Raw genomic sequence first — 24638 nt, forward strand, 5'->3', positions numbered from 1 at the left:
TGCTGTTATGGCTAAATGGTATCGCAGCACAACAGAATTTGCATCTGACACACATCTCTGGTCCGTGTCAGGAGCTATTGTAGCTTTGTAAGATTGTCCAGGACACACATGAATCCCCCAAATCCGCTGTGAGAGCATGTGCCAAGAGCTGTGGAACTGTGTAAATGTCCTTTGACTCAATCCTGTCCCTTTTGCAAAAGTACTTTCAGGGAAAACCTCTTTTAATGAAGTCTAAGAACTGACTCTCACAGCTCTAAAAAGCCTGCAGCATTTTCAAAAACGAGTCCTTGTATTAACTAAATATCAGCCAGACTAGCAGTTCATCTCATTTTACAAATCCCCAGCAAAGTCTGCTTTGCCCTTTACAATCAGAAGGAAATTTTCACTAAGATATCCCACTGAGTATCAGGGTATCAGCCCCTTTCTCTCCTTTCTATGTACTCTCTTCAGCTGATTTAGACTTGATGCTTCCTTTTGTTGTTTTAGCATGCAGGCTTATTTCAGAGAAGTAGTAGCAAGGTCATCCTGCAGTTTGCCCTCTTTTTAAGCTGTGCAGTTATCTCTGTGTCTCACTTTCTCCTCCTTGATGCTTCATTCCTGTATTCATAAATACAAACCTGCGTGCATGTCCTTCCCTTTTTTCCTTCTGTAGCATCACCTTCCACTGGGGACCATCCCACCTACACTCAGATCCCACCCAGTGAACAGCCTTGACATTGCTGTGCTCTTCATCTTTAGAGACTTTTTTCTCAGAAAGGTTTGTTAAATTTTGCCAGCCACCTCAGAAGAGGCAGAAATGAAAACCTGTGACTAAGCAGATAAAAACTGCACATAAACTAACACAAAGTGACCCTGCAGGTCCCACAGGGCTCGATGCTCAAAATCCAGCCAGTACCCCAACTCAGCACCCTACCCCTGAGGACTTCTATGCTTCACTGGGGATGCACAGAACTCCAGCTGTCACATATTCTTGTTATGGGCTCCAGGTGACTCTGAGCTTCAGATAGACCCCCTTGGGCAATTTTCCCTCTTGTTGTTATTGAGGCTTCTTAGATGTCCTATTTAGGATCTCTTATTCAGAAAAAGTAGAAGAAATGGTGTCCAGAGATGTCAATGCCTCCATTAGGACCTAAATAAAACCTAGTTTCTTTAACAGCTAATCTCAGCAACTAGGAAACCTAAAAATGATTGGCATGCTCATTTTGAAATGTCTGCTCCTCTCACACAAATGAGATTCCATTCCAGTCAGCTACTGCATATTTATGCTCAGCCTTTCATGAATTTATTGATCATGTGGTGATACACTATCATTTGCTACCTTTGGGGGGGAAAAAAATGGGGAAAAAAATGTGCTCTACTGGTGGGGCTATTTCATGCTTCCTGAATACTCAATCCAATCCTCCTGGTCTCTCTCTGTCCTCTTTTCTCCCCAAAAGCTTGGACGGATCTCCAAAGTCATCCCACAAGAGAGGGTGACTGCCATTCCCCAGTAAACCCCTGAGGATGCCATTATGTGGCATGCAATAATAGCTAAATCAGGGTCAAGCCTCTCCCTTTATGGGTAAAATATGGTATTACACTCTAAATTCCTGTGCTGCAAAAACAAACAGTGCCATCAATTCATTTCCAGTCAGACCTCCACCCTCTTGGGAAAAGTATGCAGAACTTTCTGGTGGGAAAAAATATTTTGGAAATACAACCTCTTTATTAGAATGAAAGCTCCTCCCTCATTCAGTTCATCTTTCATGAGCCACCCTGGTACACTCCAGTGGGGAATGTGGCTTGAAGAGGTGCTTTGAGGTCACAAGAGGCAAGTCCTGGAGGGGTGTAGCTCACTCTCATTGCACACTCATAACTGGTGACCAGGTTATGAGGTCTGATCCAAAGCAAAGTCCCAGGGGCCATTTGTAGGTAAATGTCTCCAGGGAGGGTGGGTGGCTTTTCAAGGGAGGATTCCATCACCTTGCACCCCAATGAAGCATCTGTGCTCTCTGTTTCCTTGAGCTCTCTTCCTGTGAATATCTTCCTGTTTTTCACCCTTCTGTTTGAAACACAGAGGGAGCAGGTGAGGAGGAAAGGAAGGTTTTAAAACCCATGTGTTTCATTAATCCAACACTGGCATTTTGGATGTGGGGTTGAGTAAAACTTCATTCATACCCATGGTTCCTCTCTATCACTCATCTGAGAGACACAGGAGGAAGAGAAGAGCTCTCTGTGGTCACCTTACAGCCACACAATAACAGACTGGGATAATGCTCTTCCTGGGATCCCAGAGCAGACCAGCCATGACTTTCAAGCAAGGATCTTGCTGCTGAGACTCAGTAGAGCATCCCAGGAGAAGGAACTTGCAGTGTAAATTTGGAGCAACACTGTTGAAGTCAGCAGAGTGGCTTCAGATACACTGTGGTGTCTCAGAGGTCCAAAGCTGCTATTTTTGATGGCAATGAAAAAGGGACCTTTCCTTTCCAGGCTTCAATCCCTCCTGAGATGTGCCAGCTCTGTCAGTGCAGTGTCATTGCTTCCAGTGAGGTTGTATTACTCCTACTGGGAGCAATAAATCACTGAGTGGCTTTGGTGGTCATCTGAGGACAGGGTTTGATGTTACTTTGTCACCTGGGTTACATATCAACAGCAAATGCTGTTTTACCAGAGCAATGATTATTGGGCTCTATGTAAGAAGCTGCTCAGAAAAAAGAAATTGTAAATTTGTTTACACCAAAAACATTCTTTGCAGTATGATGCCAATCATAGTAAAAATACCAAATGTCTGTCACTAGAGATTTGAAAATTATTAAAAGTCATCATCTAAACAACACGTTTTGGATCTTTACCCTTGCAGCTGCCCAAAATCAAACTCTTGAGTTTTTTGGAAGTAGTTTTGATTCCTGCTGAAATTCTTACTAATTCCTAAACTGTGCGATTTGAGAGGAAATAGAAGAGAACCATGCTGTTGAACATTCGTATTCATTTGGCATGTGGGCATTGCCATTGCCTTCTGCAGGACTATGCCCATGGACAGGGGCAGGAGGATTGGGTCTGTTGTCTTCTACTCTGCTTTGATGCTGCAAGTGCACTGTCTGCCAAGGTCGCATCAGGCTGCAAAGGCACTTTGTGTAACTCTGTATGAGCTGTGTCTACCCTTTATTTATTCAAAATGCGTTTGCCTCTACAATTTAATCTGCTGTTCTCTCCCTCCCCTTCCTCTTGGTGAAGTCTAATTACAGTTTTATTCCAGGTCCATCTGGTTGTTAATGATGCTGGACATCACCGCTGAATCCATTCTAATATTTGTTGTGTATTTCTAGGCTGGACGCTGAATAATAATATTCTCTGAATTTGCTTTTGCTCCTGTTTGCTTCCTCCCTGTTGTAGCTAATTGTGTAGTAATGTGTAGCCATGGGATGGTTGCTCCTTCCAGTGTAGATCTGCTAAGAGAGTTGCCTATTTCAGGCTGCAGAATGAAAGTGTTTTATTCTGGTTTTGAGGAGAAGATTTTAAAGTCACTGTACCAGCTCCCTTCACTGGCTCTGGCGTGGAACCAGCTGGGCAGTGCCTTTTTCTGCTTCGTATTTTCTTTTTTTTTTCCTGTCCAAAGAGTAATGTTGTTCATAAATGTGAGTCTCAAAGTCTCATGGAGGCAGTGTTTCAGCAGATAGAAAGACACTTTTTGCCAGTGCCTGCTCCTCGTGATGGTTGAACCCACAGTAATCTGAGGTTCCCAAGCCTGACTTTGTACAGTGCCAGTACTGGGATAAGTTTTTTTCTTTCTTGTCTTTAATTATTTTTTTTCTTTTCTCCTTTTTTCTTTCTGCAACGCTGCCTGGGAACACAGGCTCACACTTTACCCATGACCTGACTCTTGGACTAAGAATAGCAGTCACAGTGCAGCTCGGGTTCAGTCTCACAGGAGACAAGCTGCAGCTGGGAACCAGGGAGGTCAGGTTAGCCCATGCTCACTGAACCAAACACATGAAAGGAGCATGGAGGATTTTGAATGTTTGCCTCCTTTGAAGGCTGCAGAACAAGGGCAGGAGATTGGCGCAGGTGCTCAGTGAGCCAGGATGAATTTTCTTTGCTTGTGACATTGACTTGTAGAGGAAGTTTACGTAGGGGTTCATCTCCTAGGCTGAAGAGAACCTTCTCCAAAAGGGTACTGTGTCCTTGCAGCCTATCCATCAAAAAATTATTCAGGATAAGGCCGTAAGCAGTGCTGATTAGCATTTCCTGAGCTCTGCTTAGGACAGTGAGATGTTTGGCGCAGCCCCTGAAGTGACCAGCCATCGTTTGTCCTGGACAGCCAAGGTGACAGTGCTGCTGTGGCACTGTCCTTAGCAGGAGTGGGCAGCAGGTCTGACTCTGAGCAATGCTAAAGACGACTTCGCTCCTGTTCTTCCCCTTCCTGCTGGGACAAGCCAGGCTACATTCACAGCTCCATTTTGTGGTGCAGGAATGCTTTCAGTGACAGAGATACCAGTCCTGCTCTGTATCATTGAGACAGGACCTAGAGCATTACTGAAAGAAACTGTAATGACTGAAATAATACTGACTGGGGCTGGGTATAGAGAGAGGTGAGGTTTAGATAGCACAGCCCCAGCTTGACTGTGTCCTCTCCTCCATGGCACAGCAGCCAGCTATTCCCTGTGCCAGCACAGAGCTGGAACATGGACTGAGGGATTGATAGTGACAGTGGGGAGCCATTTATTGAAGAAACCACGTTACACTATTCCTGTACTCTCCCCACTAAGTCAAATGGGAATGGTGCTGCATTGCCAGGAATGGAGGAACTGGTCCTGCAAGCCCCATTCCTGCCAGCAGCCATGCTCAAAATGATCTGTGTGACTTCCCTTCATCCCTTGTCTCAGAGTTGGAGGGGAGGGGTGGCTTCTCTGGAATCCCATGAGCTGGAGAGGGGCTGCTCACACGAGGCAGGGAACCCAGGCCTAGGCTACAGCTTGAGACACAACAAGTAGACTTAAGAGGAAAACCCCTTGAGGTGTCAGGGCAGAAATTCTAATGGTAATTTTGAACTGTTTTTGTCTGTCTAACATTCCTTTTTAATCCCCATCCTGCCTGCCCCTTCCTTATGTAGGGTTACTTTAGTGATCCTTGGAATGTTTTTGACTTCCTCATCGTAATTGGCAGCATTATAGACGTCATTCTCAGTGAAACTAATGTGAGTATTACTCTACCCTCCCCAGGATACCACCACCTCCTCCTCCTCTGCTGTTCCTTCTCTCTTTCTCTCTTTTTTTCTCTCTCTTTTTGTTTTCTGGTTTTTTTCCCTCTAGTCATGCTTTTATTGAACTTGCCGTCGTCCTTCTCCTTCTCCCAGGGAAAAAAAAAGGAGGGGGGGAAATGCCTCCTTCTTTTTCACTTGTCATAGCTGGCCCCAAGGCTGTGACTGGTGAAAGCGCACAGAGTTTGGGGTGTGTGTGCTTTTTTTCCCTCCAAAAGGTAGACATGCTTGAGTGTAACTTTCTGACTAACCAGGCTTTTGTTGATACCCTCCATCATGTGAAACGTTACAGAGGTTTGAGCAACCAATACTGTAGAGTGGTAAGAGACTATTTAATATGCCCACATAACCTCTTTCTTTTCTTATTTTTTTCCTCTTCTCTCCCTCTTTCATGCTTTTGTTTCGTTTTTATTTTCATTTTATTTTATTTTACTTTTTTACTTTTTTTCCCCTCTTTTCTCCCTTTCCCTCTTTCTCTCCCTCCTCTCTCTCTCTCATTCTTTCTTCCTCCTCCTTCTTTCCTCTCTCTTTCTCTCTCATTCTTTCTTCCTCTCCTTCTTTCCTCTTTCTCTCTCTCTCTCTCCTTGGCTTCTCTGCCACATGCAGCACTATTTCTGTGATGCATGGAATACATTTGACGCCTTGATTGTTGTGGGTAGCATTGTTGATATAGCAATCACCGAGGTGAACGTAAGTAGCTGGCGTCTGTCCATGATCGTGCCTGCTCTAACATTCGTCTTTCCCGGGTTCTTTTATTTTTTTCCCTCTTCCTCCTTTCTTTTTTTTTTCAGAATTTTTTTTGTTTAGTTTCAAAGCTCTTTTTTCTTTCATTTTCTTTTTTTTTTTTTTTTTTTTTTTGCATTTTATTTGGTTTGGTTTTCTTTTGTTTTAAATTTTTTTTTTTGGAACGACTTAAAGGACTTTTTGACTGTTGCATCATTTTCTTCCCTCCATAATCCGCCTGGCATGAATTAAACTGTATAGCAGGAAAAGTGATGGGAAACGTGGAGTGTAAGTGGAAAAGCTCTTTGTGCCATGGGAAGCTGCTCGAACAGGACTTTGGTCTGCCCAGTGTTATGCTGTGCTTCCCATGGCAGCTCAGTACTCTCCACCCCACAGAGAGATAAAGGTCAGTTCTTTCGAGGTGGAACTGAGGGAACCAAAACAGGAATCCTCCCTGTGCCTCCCCACTCAGGCTCCCTCCAAAAGAAATAAAGACCAAATTGTGTCTCTGTTTAGAGGAATCTGCTCCTAATGTTCTGTTTCAAATGTGAATATAATAACAAACAAAGGTAGATGACATAAAAAAATAAAGCAGAAATCCCAAAGGAAAACAAAGCACCAGAGTTCCAACCCTTTTTTTTTTTGTTTGCAACCTGATTTGCTCCATCTCTCAAATTGCACCAGCCCAATTGGCACTGATTGGCCCCACTCGTGCCCATCTCAGCAGACAGGTGAAGGACTGAGTGAGCCACGGAGACTGAAATGAGCATCTGGTGTGCAGGAAATAAATCACACCAGGCAATCCTTTTCCTATGTCTCTTTTTTGGAGGTAGATGGATATAGAATTATAGGATAAATAGACAAAGGACAGGCAGGAAACACACAGATTTCCAAAAGAGAGGCTGTGATGGAGTTATGAGCATGGACAAAATTACACTGAAAAATGCAACTTATAAAGGCCAGGAAACTAGAAAAATTGAAAGAAAATTGCTGTAAATATCTTAAAGAACAGCAAATCACTCGTGAATTTTCAAAATTATGTGGCTCTTGAATAAACATTCCATCTTGGAATTGTGTACTGTAAAGGCAACCAATTGCAAGCAGAGAAGTGACAGCATAGTTTTCACTCATTGCTGTGTTTAGAGAAAAATAATCAGGCAGCATTTTGAAAAATAAAAGTGCCTTACTTGGAACTTTCCAAACAAAATATTTTCATATGTTAGTTCTAGCTTAATTTCTTTTCAACTTTTTTCTTTTTTTCCTTTTATTCTATAATTCCAAAACAAGAATATTTATTCAAGCTGTAACATTTTGATTTTGAATGAATAATTTTTTTAACTAGTTTATTTTCCTTGTCTTTTGAAAGAATGGAAAATAGTTTTTAACTAGAAAGGAAATTTTATTCTGCATCTCTTAAATGTCCTGATTTCTGGACACAAAAAGTTGCTTACAACATTTCCCACAGAATGTTGTAAACAATTTTGGTTACCCTTTTACTAGGTAGATATCAGTATTAGTCTGACTTTGTAGAGGGATGTTACAATGAGGCTGAAGTTGTTAATTTTTAAAAGTGAGATTAAAACCTTTTCTCTGCCATACTTGTCACAAGCAAACTAAGTAGGGAACCTGGCAATAGCCTTCAGATTGTGGAAAAGTTCAATTCTCATCCTTAGAGGGAGAACTGTATATGGCACTGTAGGGAATAAGCACAGTTAACTGGAAATTAATCATGTTAAACATCAATAAGACTTCCCTGACTGATGTATTTCAATCCATACAAAAATCTTCTAAGCAGAAAGGAAGGAAATCCTTTTGTTTTGGTACATAAATAGTCAGAAATCCTAGACTGCAGAAAAATCCAACGGGTCCTTTTGAAGAAATTCAGATTCATCTCCTCATTCGCTGCCATTGTCTGAGAGGAAGAGAGTCACAGCCAGGTGACCTCTTGCTGTTAGTGGTGAGGGATGCTCCCCTCCCAGGCGCCCTGGACACATCTGTGACAGGGAAATAAATTGCTATTTGGAGGTGCCCACTGGTGACTGGTGAGTGTCTAGCTTTGTTAGGTTTGTCTAGACACCTGGCTCCCAGACATCAAATTTAAGCAGTATAAATCACATTCATCCTCAGCATCTTGCTGAGACAGACATGCTGCTGATGCTTGTTGTGATCTTCAGTCTCCAGGGCTGTCCGTGCTGCTGTGCTTAATTGCCAGCCACAAGGCTCTGTCTCAATTCAAGTTCGTGTCAGGTGAGGCCCAGAATCCAGTTTTCAGTTACAGAAGCCTACAAAAAATGAGGGCATGCCTCTGTCCAAACAACCTGCAGCTGTCTCAGGTGAGGAGGCAGCAGGGTTGGCCCTGACTCTTTTAGTAAGGGCTGTGAAGAGCATTGTGTGATGGTCCCTCTGTTTCCTCTAAAGAATCCTTTCCTTCTATACAGTTTTGCAGATCTCTGCACACATCTTTTTGTTACCTGGCATGTTTAAATCTTCTCTTTTTTATCTAGGCAACTCCTTTGCTACTAGTTTCTAATGTTTGTTACTAAAAACTTGCACAACCTTTTGATGCACTGATAAATAAGCGGCAGCTGTGGATTGAGTTTGTTCTGAAATGTTCTGAAATCCCTTTGCACTTTATAACCCTTATTGAATAAGAGAATGTTTTGTATGTTGGTTTGTCCTGTCAGATTCCCTCCCTGCTAGCAGCACTTGATATGTTACAGCTGTAGAAAATGGGCTTTGGAAGTAGCAGCCCATCTTGGACGGCCGGTTGTCATCTTGCCAAGCAGTGTGAGGCAGTTTATCAGACACACTTCTCCCCTCTCCTCGGGGGCTCGTTGCTTCCTTGCTGTCTGTGGGCTTGAGCAAGCCCTGCCCTGTGTTTCTGTACACTGTCTTGTCTTGTTCCGAGAGACCTGGGGTCTGAAAAAGACAGAAACCATAAACCCTAAAAGGCCAACCAGCTCCACTGATAGGAGATGTTTAGATTGGTCAGGTGCAGGTAAAATATTTCTGCTGAACTCCTTAGAAGATGAAAAGTGCTTGTGGATGTTGGAAGGTGCTGCTCTTGGAATGAAGGGTCAGTTCTCATTGTGGTCAGTCAGAAGGGAAGATGGACACTCCTGGCACAGGTCAGTTTGACCTGCAGCCTTTGGCATAAGCCTGAAATGTGTGAGGTTCAGCACACGTTTGCACTCAGGGGAAGCAAACCCAGCAGGCACAGAGCTGTAGTTGTGAGGAGAGCCCTGACTGACTGACAGCCTCCACAGTGTGTGTGTAGTTATGTGCTTGCTCTTGTTTGTGCAGTTCCCCATGTTCTGGTTTGTCTTTCATTTTTTATTTTGACATATGTTTTTGTTTCTTGGAAAAGGAATTTCCCAGACCAAAACCTTCCTTAAGATATATGTGAGTGTGCATGGGTGGGTGTTTGTGTGTGCACTCCATTACTGGTGCTCCATGTCCCTAAGTGTGTTTGGATGCCTGTATGGGCTACAAATCCCCACAGGAGAATGTCCAGACATAAATCCATGTGTGGGGGGAAAAGGAGTGCAAATGCAAGCACAAGAATTTCACGTGTATTTGGTGTTGGTGGATTCGGGGGTTGCTGTGTGTGTAACTGAGCTCGTGTGACTGTCTCACTGTGAGAGCTGGTAATGGATGAGTGTGCCTGGGAATTCCCTGAATGCAGGAATGCTCCCCTGCATGCCCATGGGTGAGTGTGCACCTGCATGCCCAGCTCAGCACTTCATTAGCGTGGCTGTGCATTCCAAAAGAGTGGGAAGCCATGGGGTTGCAGGGTAGGCCCCACCCTGAGCATTTCGGAGTCCTTCAGGAAGCCTTCACGTAAAACACCTCCATGGTGGGGATTATGTCAAGCAAAAAGCCCAATCATGTCAAGCAATAAGTCCATCTTGCTTCCTGCATCCTGGGAACATCTCCCAAGCCCTCCCAAGGAGCTCCACAGACACCCAGAGGCATCTGACACAACTGAGGAAGTGCAAAGGACACAGAGAAGGTTAAAATCTGGTGGGTTTAAAAACTTCAGGGTGGCACAGTTTCTCCCACATTCACCTTTAATTGCATCACTCTGAAGCTGCATTTTTGGAGCTTTCCTCTCAGTGACTGCTGTACAACTAACTTTCTAGCCACAAAATTAAGATTTTTTTTTAATATTTTTTTCCCCAAAAGGTTTTTTAAATATTCATTTTTGGGGCACTCTTGTGCCACTTCTTAAGTAACTAAAGAGGGAAGAAATGACTTTTTAATCTTTTGCTTAAAAAAGAACTTCCAACCACCTCTACCATGTGTCAGCTGTCTTCAAGACAAAGAATGACTTTTGGGGAGTAAGATGAAAAATGGTATTATCTATGAAGCCTGGGATGTAGGGCCTGTGGGTTATACTCCTTGGACTTTTATTAGATCCCTGTACCTCAGTCTTCCCAACAGTGGAGACTGCTATCATTCCTTATGTTAAAAAAGTATTGTTATTTGAGTTTGAAAAACCCCTTTAGAAGAAAATGTTGAGGTGGTAAAAATTATTACTGTCTATTATAATTGGAAATAAATCTGATAGGAGTTGAACAAAACCCAGCAGGTCGGGACTGTATCATCCCAGAAGTAGCTCCAAGCACAGAGTAGCACTTCCTTCCTTTCCACGTCAGCAGACACTGCCCGGAGTTGAGTGCTGTAAAGGTGACTAACAGCCTGCTGTCCCTTCCTCCTCCAGGCTAAGAAAGTTTCTCATTATTGTTTGTTGCTCTGTATCAAATGGAAAAATCAAGTTCCATTTATGCTGTGCCACAGTGCCCAAAGTAATGAAAGAAACACAGACCCTGAGTCACTGGGAAAGGTGTTCATGTGACCTCCTTCCCCTTGGTCAGAGAGGAAAACTGACTTTGCCTTGGTCCACAGGGTCCTTTTTCCTTCACCCTTCCCCCTGCCAGTGTCAGACCAAGGGACTGCATGGCTCAGTCCTCATTTGCCACCAAAGCAAGGCTCATATCAGTGCTCACGGAGCTGGAGGAGCCTCTGGGGGTTGTTCATGGCCTGTGAGAGCTCCAGGGGCATGTCCAGGTGGGAGCACCTGTGTCTCCAGAGCAGCACAGTGACAGAGGGGGTGTTGAGTGTTTGATTCCATCTGTCTGTCTGGAAAGGCTGTCAGGGAGGGAGGGTTTGTGCCTGTCTGTGGGCCTGTCTCTGAGGGCTTCTGCTGGTGCCTCTGAGCACGTCTGCATGTGCAGGTGCCTCTGTGTTTGTCAGCTGCGCTTGGGGTGCATGAGGATGACTGAGAAAACCATCTGGAGTGGTGGCCACCCTGCCTGCTCATTCAGTGCCACAGCTGCACAGTGTCTGAGTGTGTCTGTGAACCCTGCAGGAGGCTCAGGGGAGGAGGAGTTACCCACCACAGGTACCCACACAAGGCCATGCAGCAGATGTGATGAGCCAGGGGGTGAGCGTGGTTACAAGATGAGAACTGTCAGGGAGAGGGAACTGGTGACTTGAGGGTTTTTGTGAAAGAATGGAATATTTTTGTGCATAAAATGCACTCCTGTTGCAGTAGCACACATTTCCCTAAGAGTGAACATTGCAAGTGGTTTGAGATGGAAATGGTGGGGTTTTAATAGGAGAGATGACAGGAGGGGCGTGCAGTGTTGTGTGTGGACATCTGGGAGACAAAGGACTTGGGTGCCTCAGGAAGCAGCCCCCCTGTGAAGGTTAGGGAAACACAAACCCCACCTTGGTGTATTACTTCCCTAAAAACTGTTGGTGAGGTCTCTTTTGCCTCAGCCTCATGGGTAATGGCTTGATGTTTGTCCATCAGGTGTTCAGGAGAGCTGAGTACTTTATACCTTGCACTTCTGGAAAGTTTTCCAAGTTCTGTTAAGATGTCAGCAGAGGGTTGCAGCTTGATTGGATCCTGAGTAGTGGCGCAGTAAGGCCAGAGAAATACCAAGGCATTGAGCTCCCAAGACTTGGAGACTTGTGCAGTGATTTCTCATTTAGCCTATTTTATTTCTGATGTTTAAGCCAGGCGCATGAGGCCTTTTTTTACAATCATCTTGCTTTTGGTGTCAAGAGGCTTCATATTATTTGCCACGAGCTCCTGCTCCCATTCTTTAGAATATCTGAAAGCCTATACCTAATCTCCCTTTCACCCTCTCCTGCACTCCTCCCTTTTAACCCACACCCTGCCTCTCTTCCTTCTCATCCTCACTTTCCTCTCCCCTTCTCCAGCCACACTAAACCCCCTGAGTTCATTTTCACTCCCAACCAATGTGTCTGAAGGCAGAGAACCAGGGCTGAGGCCCTGCAGTCCTCGTCCAGGCGGCGCTGCCTGCGCCAGGACTGCAGCGCGGCCCTGCCGCCCTCGTGGGCACACACCCCTCCCTCCAAGGGAGCAAGGATCGCGGGAAGGACGACTTGCACCCAGCCTGCACCTCACTTGGGACTGCCATTCATCTCTGTCGCTGTGCCTGTCTGTCTGTCTTTCTCTGCCTGTCTGGTTCTCTCCGCTTCCACGCCCTTTGCTGCTCAGATTTTGGCCGTCAGCTGCCGCCACCAAATCTTTGCGGTTCCCACAACTCGCAAGCTCGTTTAACCAAACCTTCTGAAAGAGGCAGAAAACATCTCCCCCCACTCTCCTTTCTCCCCCTCTCAAATGCCATCTGGGTAGTAGAGGCCTCCAAATTATGTAGCAAAGGGCTGGAGAAGCACAGTGGCTTCTTTGACATCCTGTGTTGTCACTCCCTTACTGCTGCCATCCCAGAAGTGTCTCCAGTCCTGAGCTCTCCCTGTGTGCGTGTATATGTATGTGTATATGACTTGTTTTCTTTTTGGAAAAACTGCTGCTAAAATTGATGGGGGGGGAGGGTGGATTGAGTTTGCCTTTTTTTTTTTCTCTTTTTTGTTTTAATCTGGTGGTGTTTTTATCACTGGAATAATTCAGGTAACACATCACGGTGGCCCCAGCTGTAGGAAACCATGTTGAAGCATGGTTGTGAGCTGTAGCAGTGGCAAGTGCTTTATTTTGCATTTGAAGAACATCAGGAGAGCTGCCCTGGACTATTCCACAGATTAGGCTTAGATCAATTTGAATTTGATCCTTCCCATGCTTAATCAACAATTTTAGTGCTTGTTTTTCACCCTGTATTGGTGAGAAAGAAGTATTGTATGACTATATAACCACAACCATGTTTGAACAGGGTTATTTTTGGTTTTATTTATGTATATACTTGTCAGAATAATGGGGCCTCTTTTTTTTTTTTATTTTAATCTCTTTCCTTTAAAATGTTGGCATTTTGAGTGCATTTCCAGAGTTCATAATGTGATTTGCTCTTTAAAAGAGGTGATTTTGGTAACTGCACAACTTTTTCTGTATGGAAATCTATATGAAATATGGACAATCAGAAATAAGTATGTATTTTCTGCAAAAGAAGGGGACAGTAAATGCAAATTACTCCTTCTTCTGTTTACCAGAGTGTTTGAGCTGTTGCTAGCAGTGCTAGCACCATAAGAAGAAGGCAGGTAGTTCCCACTTTGAAAGACTCTTCATACCACCCAATTTTAAGGATGTACCTCAATATTGTGATTTCCACAAAATTGTTATACTTGGCTTCTGACATTATGCCAGGCCCATGGAAAAATCAGAATGTATTTTAATGCAGGGAAGACTTAAGAGTAGCATAAAAATTAATTTGCCTTACTGGAAAAATTTAACCACACACATTCTCGTTAATTAAAATAGGAGAAACCAAAGATAAAGAATCCAGGAGAACAAATTTTTAAAAGCTAAATGTGAAAGCAGCAAAAAGAAAGTTAGACAGCCCTATGACTGTAAGACCTGATGCATAAACCTGTCTGGAGTCCTTCTGAGTGAAAATGTTTTAAATGGTGGCCCACAGCATCTCACTGGCTGCCCTAAGGAGTGAATTGTGCTTTTAATTAGAGCAGGCTTGCACATACCCAAAACCTTGCTGGGTTTTAGGGCCCTTAGAGCAGAAGTTCTCTTTTCTTATGTGACTGTAAATTATTGCTATAATAATAGTAAAAGCTAATAGTTGGAACACAAAGAACCACAGACCTTGTCCTGTGTTGGTTCAATAGTAAAAATAAGTATATGGCATTTACATTTCAGTGTAAAAAGCTCTTTTAAAAGCCTATGTGCAGGTTTTCTGACCAGTATTTAATTTTACTTGTCATTTTTCTATCACAGTACTTCGAAGAAAAAACCCACTACAATATTCTGGCATCAACATCTGTGATATATTACAGTTATATTTCATTTTCCTCTTAATTCCAATGTGTTTTTCCACAAAGCTAGTTAAAACACTCAAATTAAAAAGAGCTACCCCAAGCTGATTATTTTTTTCCATTGGCTTGCTAGCCAGGATAAATCATTCCTTTTGCCTAGCAGAAGTTTCTTTTAACTTTCCCTGAACTCTAATAGAGATTTTATCTTTATATGAATCCACAGGAAAATCGCTTGACTTTTTTCTTGACTCTTGATTCCTTAGATCATCTCTAAATATATTAATGTTAATTAACGATCCCTAAGCACTCTAAGTTAGATGGTCAAAAAGGTGCTTGGGTGAGTTCAAATCCAGCTGGTTCTGCCATCTTAGGCAATTCCCTGAAGCAGTGAAAGATGTTTCTGGCATTTAATTCTCTTTTTTCTCAGACCTACCTTGCTGAGAATGCCTAAGGAATTTTCCAGTGTCGCTGTTCTCCATACACAGGCTGCAGTAACAGAGAGGGCACAAACCCCTGCATTTCACTCAGTTGTGCTGCAAAAGCTCCTGCTCTTCATGCAAATCACAAGAGCTTTTAGAATTGGTGCTACAAGACCTCACTGTGTGCACCATCTTGCACATATATCGAGAAATTCTAACTTATCCCAGGCTGCACTGCCAGTTGCAATGAAAGTAGTGGAGGTGATGGAAGAAGGGAAAACACACACAAGCATTTTTTACTCGTTTTCCTCTTTAACTTGCTCTTCTCCCCCATCTTCTTTTTCCCAGTGATTTTGTCGCAATTTTGCTGAACTCTTGGGCAGCAGACATTTGCAGCAAGGCAGTAGGAAGTTCCCCTCTATCTTATCTAGCAGTAGATTTTCCTCTCTGTCCTCAGCCAGATCCCATCAGTCCAGGGGAAGAGCTGCTCCCCTTTTGTGCAAGGCACTGGGCAGCCTTTCAGCATGGTGATGGTACCAGTCTGCAAACCCAAATGTACAGACCTCCCATCAAATGCACATCCAGTTGTGGGGGCTTTGCTGCTCACCCAGATTTGTAATCAAAGGTAAACACATATAAACTAATTCTACCCTTTCCAATATAGTCAATATAGCACTCTCATTTAGCTCTTGCTTTGCTTCCTCTACATTCTCATGCACCAGCCAGGCAAACACAAGAGGGGTGGTTCTTTTATTATTTCTTCTTAGACATCTGGTTTGTAAATGGCTGTGCTCTTACCTTCACTCTCTGATCTGTTCTTTGAGGAGACTCTCTGGCACAAGATGCCAACAAAACCACTTCAGCTTCATGTATCTCCCCGGGAATCTGCTAAATGGAACCCATTCCCTGCTGCAGCCAGATGACCAAGCTGTGGGGACTGGAATCAGCTCATGGTCAGCTGATTGATGGCCAAAGAATGTGACTTGGCTCTAATTGCTGTTGCAGAGTAATGGGACATCCCAGCTGGTGGCACCCCAGTTGTTCTATCCAGCTCCACTTTGAAGCTCTGAGACACCAGCCAGCAGTGCTGCCTGCTGGGCCTTGTCTGAGGGGCTGGGAGAAAAATCTTCTTCATCCAAAGCCAGACATCATTATATAAGATGAACAGACATGAAGGCAAAGATGCCTCAGCTGTAAAGAAACACTTGTTAATAGAAAAACATCAAAACAAATTGATGTTTAGAGACAGGGAATTTGAGACTCAAGTGTTTGACCATACTTGAACACAGTAAATCACACAGAGTGAGCATTATGTATCATCTAAACAGTCCCTACTCTTGGTATTTTTTACCAAAGAATTCATCAAATCAATAATAATTTATTCTTGGAAAGATGTGTAGAACAAGAAAACGTTGCTAAGTAGCTTTGTAAGATCTATTCCCAGTCTCCATATGACCACTTCTAATGTTTTCTGATAATGCCTGTGATTGGCATTTCAAATCCCAGAATGACACATACAGACTTTATTGTATCCCATAATATCATACAGAAATCCAATGAGTCTGTAGGCTGGTTTTTTCCTAGGTAATATTCTGCATCAACATTAAATAACTTTCTAATTTAAAAGGCAATGAAAAGACACAGACTGGGAATTAAACACTAGCTGCTGCAAATCTCAGGTGAAAATGGTCCATAACAATCTCTCTGTTTGGGCTGCTGGTATCCCTGGATATCCTCCCTTGAGCAAAGATTAATTGTACAAAACTGACAGGGGATGAGCGTTCACCTACAGTCATCCAGAGCCTCTTGCAATCCACAGACCTATTGCTTTGAAACCAAGGTGGGTTTGGTTTTCTCCTGCATGTGCAGTTTCTTTAAGCACCTTCACCAAAGCACAAGATGGCTCATCCATCTTCACAATGTCCCAAAGCCTCTGGGCTTCCCAAAGGATGGGTCCTGGCAACACTGCATGTGGAATCTGTCAGCTGGTAGCCTACCTGACTCCCTCCCCAGGAAAACCTGCTCCTGCTCCAGTGTCTCCCTGGCTCCAGCAGTCCCCAGAGTTGTACTGAGGAGTGGGGATTTTGCTGCAGACCACAGGGCTCCTTCCAACCTTGGCACCCCCAGTGTAATCAGGACGTGTGCAGTACAACAAAGAAGCTACTGAAGTTTCCTTCTGGACTCATGTGCTTCTGGAACCCTGCCAATTCCAAAGGTCTCCCTCCATCTTTCAGCTTGAGGCTGACCAGAGAAACCCCAGAAAGACCCAAAGGAGCACCAAGTTTCACTCTGTTCTTCATTTTTCCTTCTTCCTTGTCCTTTTCCCACACCATGAAATCCTATCAGCTAATTCAGAAATAATTAACAAATATCTGCAGAAGTGCTCAAACATCCAGTGCAGAGAAGACAAACACAGCCATGGCAGCAGAAGGACATGCCTCTGGGAGTTTGTTTAATTCCTCATCAATCAGCAAAATCCTCATAAATCACCAGTCTGCAGGGAAGAAGAAGCCTGTAGATGCCTCTCACCCTCTCAGCACCAATGGAGCATTGCAAGGTGTTGGACACAAAGTGGCTCAGGGAGTTCATCTCAGAGAAAAGCTCTGTTGCCATTCTCATTTCCAAGGCAGGCTGTGGGATGCCACAAGAAATGGAAAAATCAGTTCTTACACAGTGCACAACAAAGTCATTTGGACTGGCATGGATGTTTTGAAGAGTCTTTTTCTTCTGTTTTATTTTGACAACAAAATCGGTGTCATGGTCTTAGTAGACAAGAACCTGAGCAGGCCAAGTGTGTCAGAGAACATCTCCCAGCTTGCAGCCCTCCACAGCAGCTGTGCTTTCACAACACTGCTGCAGATAAGTCAAGATGATGGATTTATTTGGGTGTTTGGGATGGGACAACCTGGATTTGAAAATATCTGTTACTTGGAATGAAAACCAGATACAGGCCGTGCTCCTTTTGGAAAACCTGTCCCACAGGTTTCTCTCCCTCTTCCCTCCCAGACAATGAAAACAAAAAAAAAGGGAAGAGAGCAATGAACAATATAATTCAGAACATAAATCTCTCTAAAGAGGTGGAGGAAAAGAAGACTGCCTTTTCCAGCACAGTGGTAAATACACTGCTGAGTTTGATGTTTAAAAGCCATGTTAACTTTGCCTCAGGAAATGCAGTGAAGCACATTGGACTGCTCAGGAACAGAAATGAGGACACTGTTGGCATGGATGGTAATAGAAGTGAGGAAAGCTGGAAAGCTGAATTCTCATCTTGCTCTCTCTCCCTCTTGCTCAGTGGCCTGTTCTGATCCCAAGGTCATCCCCCTCGGGCTGCTCTGGGCTGGGACACACTGATCATCTCCTTTGGGAGCCATTGCCCTGTGAATCAAGAACTGGTCAGATGAAAAGCCAAGTTTAATGAAAAAAAAGTTTATCACACATGGCTGCTGGCAGAGGCATTCAAATCAGCAAAACCTCTCTTCTCTTACTCAAACAGAAGATCCTCAGAGTCTCTCCACCTGTAAAACAAAAGGCCCTGCACACATGTAGCCTTTGAACATTTATTTTCATGGTTCAATTCATCTTTAGCGCCTTCTCATCCAGATGTTCTAGGGCTTCTTCTGGCTGCCTGTCCCACAGAACTCAAATGATGAAGTGCAGGCCAGCTGCACCTGCCTCTCTGAGTAGACCAGTGGCTGCACCTGAAGATGAGCATTACATCTCTGATAGTGGTTAGTATCTGCTGCTTTCTCAGGAGCCTCCCAGGCTTGATTACCCTAAGACTTGATTTCCCAAAGCTAATGAGAAGGATTATTAAAACATCCTGAAAATTAAGAATAATTTGCATATATATACTTTACCAATTGTTCTGCTTTTCTGAAAGTCATGGGGAAAAAATAGAGCTTTTAGTTGTGTGAAAAAGCAGCCCTTTCATTACTTGTCCTCTAATTGTCAATCTAGGGTAATCTGCATAACCAAATAAAAGCAATTGACTTTCCTTATATTTACCTTAAGCACTTGGAGCCATAAGACTTCTGTCTGACAATTTTTGGATATATATAAAATTAATTTATAAGCTATTCAAATTTGTATGATTTGCATATTAGAAGCTAATTAGAAAAGCAAGCTCCAGAATTTCAAAATCTTAGAATACATAGGAAATGAAGGGGAAAAAACTGATAGCTGCAGGACTCATTTGCTTAAGAAGTTACCTTGCCCTTATTAACTGTATTCAAAACAGGCTTTTGTTGCACAGGGATATGGTAATGCTTCCCCTGAGGTCTGAGATCATGTGGAATCAGTGAAGTATAAATGCATATATATTGCATTTGGATGAGCTGACTCTTGGTGTTTCTTGGCCTCCATGAGTTAATGCAGGCAGAAATGTAATGGCAAACCCCATTGCAGATGTTGCATTTTCCCCAGTTGCCCTCCTTGCAACAAATGAAATTTTAACTCCCTGCTGCAGGAGAGCTCAGTCTCCTCTGCAGAGCTGAGTATCAGCATTTTATATTGCACTGGAACACCTTCAGAGCTTTTTCCAGGGAAATCCACAAGGTGTTCACTATTTGCCCCAGTAAAGGCAGCATCACATCCCTCAATTCCCAGTTTTCCTGTAAGATGGTGCCCTTTTCTAATATGCATTAAATTATCAAAAAACCCTCCAGTCCTTCACCCAGATTACAGCTATAGAGAGGCTCGATTTTTTTGTTTCCAAAAGCCCCTTGTAACATTTTTCTCTGTTTTAAAATAGAAAGAAAATTTAAAGTTGAAAAACTTGCAGTAAAAGATCATTTTTATTGAAATAATCAAGATTCAAGACATATGCTTAAGTAAAGTAAAAGCAGTTTAATCTGGCATTGATTTTTTTTTCTCAGTTATATATGATTTATAATGGAAATGTAAACCAAATTAAAATGTGTGAGGACAAAATGTGAGATTTCAACCTTACATTTCTGAAATGCCTGTTTCAGAATTGGCATGTGTCTACAGAACATTTGACTTTCAGCATCAGCATTCTTCTAACAGAAAATATTTTTGCAGGGGAAAAAAAAAATGAATTTTGGCTAGCTTTGTTCAAAATGTTCCCAGAAATTTTCAAAGACCTCCTTACTTAAAGGAAGATGGCACAGTTTGAGAAGCTTTTCTGATTTGTTCTTGAGGAAAATATTTTGGGGTTTTTTTGGTTTTTTTTTTTTTTTTTGGTTGGTTTTTTGTTTTTTTTTTTTTTTCCTGCTAATAATTTGAATTCACTGTAAGGTTGTGGGAATTTACAATTATGCCATCTGCAATCCAGTAGTATTCCCTGTCAGAGAAGTACCAGATACATTTCTGCCTGGCCTCATAATAACCTCAGAGACTTTTGGTGGCTGGTGGGTTATCTCCAGGGCTCTTGTGATTAAAGCCTCAGACAGCAGTGGCAGACAGATGGCTCTGGAAGGGGCTGTGGGGGCTGTGGTAACTCCCCAGTGCCATGGCAGAAGATTACCTGCCAGCAGTCAGGTTGATGTGAAGCCCTGACTTTTTCCAGCTCTCCACAAAGACTTGTGCAACTCAGCCTCCTGAGGTCACTTCAGATTTTTGACACTACAAATACAAGAGTGTCTTCTTTTACCATGTCTCTATGGCACAGATAACTTCTAAACCTCTTTTTTTTTTCCCATACTTTGGAAAATTCTTGTTCTTGAAACTCAAAACCTTGGAGATCCCATCTCAGTGTCAGCACATGGGAAGGAAACATCTCCAGAAGAGCAGTGGGGTTTCTCATTGCCAAATGTGTGCTTTTAATTCCCCTCCACATCTTACCTATGGCTTTAATGAGTTAATTTCCTCAAAACATCTCTTGCCACACTTCATCTTGTGTCCAAAGTCACAGATGCAGCATGGCTGAAGTAGGACCCTTGGAGGAGACCTAAAGACCTTGATCTAAAAAAGGCTGATATCCTACAAATGTAAAGGAACTATACAACACTTCAGCCTGCTCAGAAAGCTCTGCAGAGCAGGTTCTCAGAGGCACCTTTCCTGCAGGGAGGAGAAAAAAGCAAGAAGTGAACATGTGTCACCCCCTTCCTCATGGGACAAAGCTGACAGACCAAATATCAAGTTTCCAACAGATATGGCATCTTCGTGGGTAACTTTTCATTCTCGAAATTCAACATCAAGGAAATATCTTAGCAGACATCCATCACCAGCAACCAGCTGCTCTCAGTGGGCTTCTAGAAGCTTCATCCATGAGCCACAGTTTCCTCAGTGGAGAAAGGCCATTACAGATTGCTAGTCACAAAAGGCAGCATAAGCATCTGACCACTCATTCTCCTGAGAAATAAGGAGCTACTCTGTCATATTGTGGTGCCAGTATCTCAAACACACATTTCCTCTCATCTCCTCCAACCTAGGGCTATCAGGCATAACTGGGAGCCTGCAGCTGTACCTCTGCATTGACTGAGACAACTCCAGTGAAGCAATTATAACACTGTGCATTCAGCTGCTCAAATGCTCTCCACAATACAAAGGTTGAATTGTCTCTTGCGAAAAAGAGATTCCTCCCTATGAATGGAAGTGTTGGTAGAAAGTAAAAAGCTATCAGCAAGGAAGTTCTGCTCCTCAAACATCAGGGAAAATATCAGTTTGGACTTCCTAGCAAAGGCTAGATCCGCTTCAAGGGAGTTGAACTCATCTTCAGTGTGTCCTGTGGTGTAAAAGAATTGCTGCCATCAGCAATGGGAATGTTGCCTGCCTGTCCTGTCATCAACAGCTCCTGAACAGCTACTGACACTTACCCAGCAGAGGAGGAGCCTCCATGGTTATATGGATTAAACACATACTGTAAAGGCCTAATGAAGCTGCCTTTTAGGCATTTCCAGGGGCTGCTTCTCTGCAAAGCCATTACAGTTGTCAGCGAGCCAGCCAAAAGGAGCTCAAACCTCCCAAATGGTCCTCTGTCTCCAGTGTTCCACAAGGATGAGGTGGGATTAATATCTCTTCTCTGGAATTTCCTACTGAATCTTTCATTTGAATCTGCCTATTAACACACTTTCCTGTTTTCTTCCAAATCTTTATCTATAAGATATTCTAAGCCATGGATATTTCAGGGAACTTTGATACTACTGTGAATATACAAAGCCTTTTTGTTCATATTTTTCCTGCTGTCTTTACAGATCTGAAAAGCCACATCATCCTTTCTCAGAATTTCAGAATGGATTGCATTACAGTATAAATATCCCACTATATTTACTCTGTTACATATTGCTCTTGAAAGATTGAGAATGGTTCCTTAGGAGTGCAAATTTTATCCTCTCCTAGATTCCAAAGCACAACCCATTAGAAACTTTTTCAGACACCAGGTTTGATTTGTGAGACATCATGGAGGTTCAACAGGACCTGGAGGGGTTGTGTTCCTCACGAGCAGTTCCCAGTAAACCTCACTGTCCCCGACCCAGGCAGAGCAGGATTACCAGGAACACAGCTCCCTTATCCAGTGCTGTGGCCTCTGAGATTTTAAGAATCTCTCCACTGAATAAAGCTGGCTTCTTTCCCAGAGACTTCCTTACCTGGGATCCTGACTTCATGATGGGCACAAGCTTTGACTTCCTCTTTTGTGCCTGTAGGGGCTCTAAGAATGCTCACAGGTTTGCAGCAATTTATCTGCCTAAAAAGCTGGTGTTCTAGTACACTCTGAATATGAATGAGATGTATGCAGGCAACAATATTCTGAGGAGGTTTTCAGACATGTTGCAGGGATCACTCAGTCTTTATCCTACTGAATTTTACTTGGGCTTCTAGAACCTTCTCTTTTTCTTGGACTCTTCTGCTTCTTGACATTTCTGTTGCCTTTTCAAATATAGTGGCATAAAAAGAAAGAAAAAAATTACCCAAACAGTTCTCATTGCACTCATCCCCCTGAGTGTCTTTACACAGGTGCATCCTGCCTCAGATATTTCTTTTCCCAGTCAGCCTGCAGGTTCCCTTCTGTATCACTCTAAATATGACCTTGTACTTGTGATTTATCCTTCAGATCCCTTTTCTCTGTGAGAGAAACTGCTCAGAACATCACCTCAGACTGATGTCCCTGCTGTGGCCCTTTCCCATTCAGTATGTTCATGTTACTTATGCCCCAGAGAAGGGCAGGACAGAAGTCTTGTCTTGAAGTTCCTTTGCAGGTTAAACCCCCATGCAGCAGCAGGGAACACAGCCAAGAGTGCTTTCTGCTCAGTGGTGTAGCTTCTCCAAAAGCTCTTCCAGAGACATCAAACAGATGAGGGTTTGTTTTTCCACATTGTTCTGAGATTTGTAGAAATGAAATCCTGTCCACTTCAGATGGGCGACAGACACTGGCTTTAATTACTTGTCACCATGCCTCCATCCCTGGGAACTGATGTGACCACTGCATTCTCAGGTGCCAGTCCTTGCCTAAAATTTGCATTCCACATCACTGGCAAGGCTGAAGATTCTTGGATAATCTAGCAGTAGCTCTCTCAGCTTTAGGGCTCGGAATGGCCACACTGGAAAGTTCCAGTAATGGATTCTCAGATTCCTGTGCTCAGGTCCATGGGGTGCCCCTTTGGCACAGCTTGTAGGACTTGTCTCCCTTCTGAAACCTTTGGGGATATCCAAAAATGTATTCAGGAACCCAAAGGTGGGGGTTGATTTCCCCCTCATGAACTCACACAAGCACAGCAGGAACCTCAGCCCACAGTGCCACAGTTTGTACAAATCCCACCTGCCAGCATCAGCAGAACCTTCCCTGTGCTGCTTTTGAGCCTCTACCACAGGCAGTGATATAATTTGGTTCATTTTTGACCACAACTTAAAACACAGCCCAGTTAGCTCAGGGAATAGAAGAAGAAATGACAGTGAAAGCACAATATCCCACAGCACCTCAAGAGGCTTCTTCAGCCTGTCAGTCACAGATGCACAAACACCATCAGCCAGGAAGGATGGAGAATCCAGAAAATTTTCAGTTATTTTGAAGGACATTTGTACCTTCTACCAGGTAGAAGCAGCAAGCAGCAGAATAAGGGTCCTTCCACTGTGAGAAAAGGTGATTTGCAGAACTAGAAAGAGGAAGGGGGATGGGACTTTGCTGGAAAGATGTTTGCCTAGCAACACAAAATCAAAATCTATGTCTGACCTGTAAGAAATGTCTCTATGGGCACTGCTGCTTCATTTGGTATTCAAGCCAACTTTTGCCTGTATGTGATCTGAAAACACAAGAGCAAACATGTGAAAGAGGAGGATGAAAGCAATGAAAGCTGACACTACCAAACCAATGAGTTAACCCAAATTATTAAATGAGCTGGTGTACCTTGGGTTTTTAATTGTTCTTATCTGCCCATATCACCAAACTAGGCTGTGCATCCAAACTACAGGGGTTTTTTTAGGTAATACAATGCCAGTTTGATTACTGCAGCACGCTTGGAGAGCAGGAGCATGCTGCAGGAGACCTCCATGGCACTAGAGGGGAATTCTGACACTGGCAGAAACACATCAATTCCCACTTTGCTAAAGTAGCAGACTGGTTTGGCACATGGTAGAGGTTAGGCCTGAAGGATTATGTTACTATTGAACTGAAGGACTCCTAATAAAGACAGTTTCATTTAATTTACAATTCTGCTTCTTACACCTAAGGATACTTGCAGCCTTGGGTATATTTTAGAATTGCTCTCAGTATTGGAAATGGCCCCAGAGGTTAATCAAGTAATATCAAGCAGAGTGTCTGCAGCAATTTGACTCTTCCAGGTGTGGCCAGGGCTGGTCTCAGCTCAGCCTGGCCTCCAAAAACAGATCCACTGAGTGCCTAGGGCTCTACTGTGAGGTGGGTAAAGGCAGAGTGAGCTAATTAGCTGCACCAACCCACATTCACAGCTGGTGCTGGGTGTTGCAGGTCTGCCAAGAGCCAGTTAGACTCTCCCAACCCAGAACTGTGTGAAAGGGAATGGGAATATACAAACAGAAAGTGTTGCTTTAGCCCTGGGATGTTATGGGTTTGCAAATCAGATGGATGCACTGGAAGCTGG

The 24638-nt window shown here is 43.4% G+C and overlaps 1 protein-coding gene across 1 annotated transcript in view; it reads left to right on the forward strand.

Annotated features, from left to right (window-relative positions):
• CACNA1C (calcium voltage-gated channel subunit alpha1 C) overlaps window positions 1–24638 on the forward strand; it is a 409783-nt gene that overhangs the window by 350466 nt on the left and 34679 nt on the right. The window contains exon 31 of the mRNA XM_059471692.1: window positions 5843–5926. Within this exon, the coding sequence (XP_059327675.1) occupies window positions 5843–5926 (84 nt within the window). The remainder of the gene's footprint in view (window positions 1–5842; window positions 5927–24638) is intronic.

The sequence above is a fragment of the Ammospiza nelsoni genome, chromosome 5 (genome assembly GCF_027579445.1).
Source record: "Ammospiza nelsoni isolate bAmmNel1 chromosome 5, bAmmNel1.pri, whole genome shotgun sequence".
Taxonomy (NCBI): domain Eukaryota; kingdom Metazoa; phylum Chordata; class Aves; order Passeriformes; family Passerellidae; genus Ammospiza; species Ammospiza nelsoni.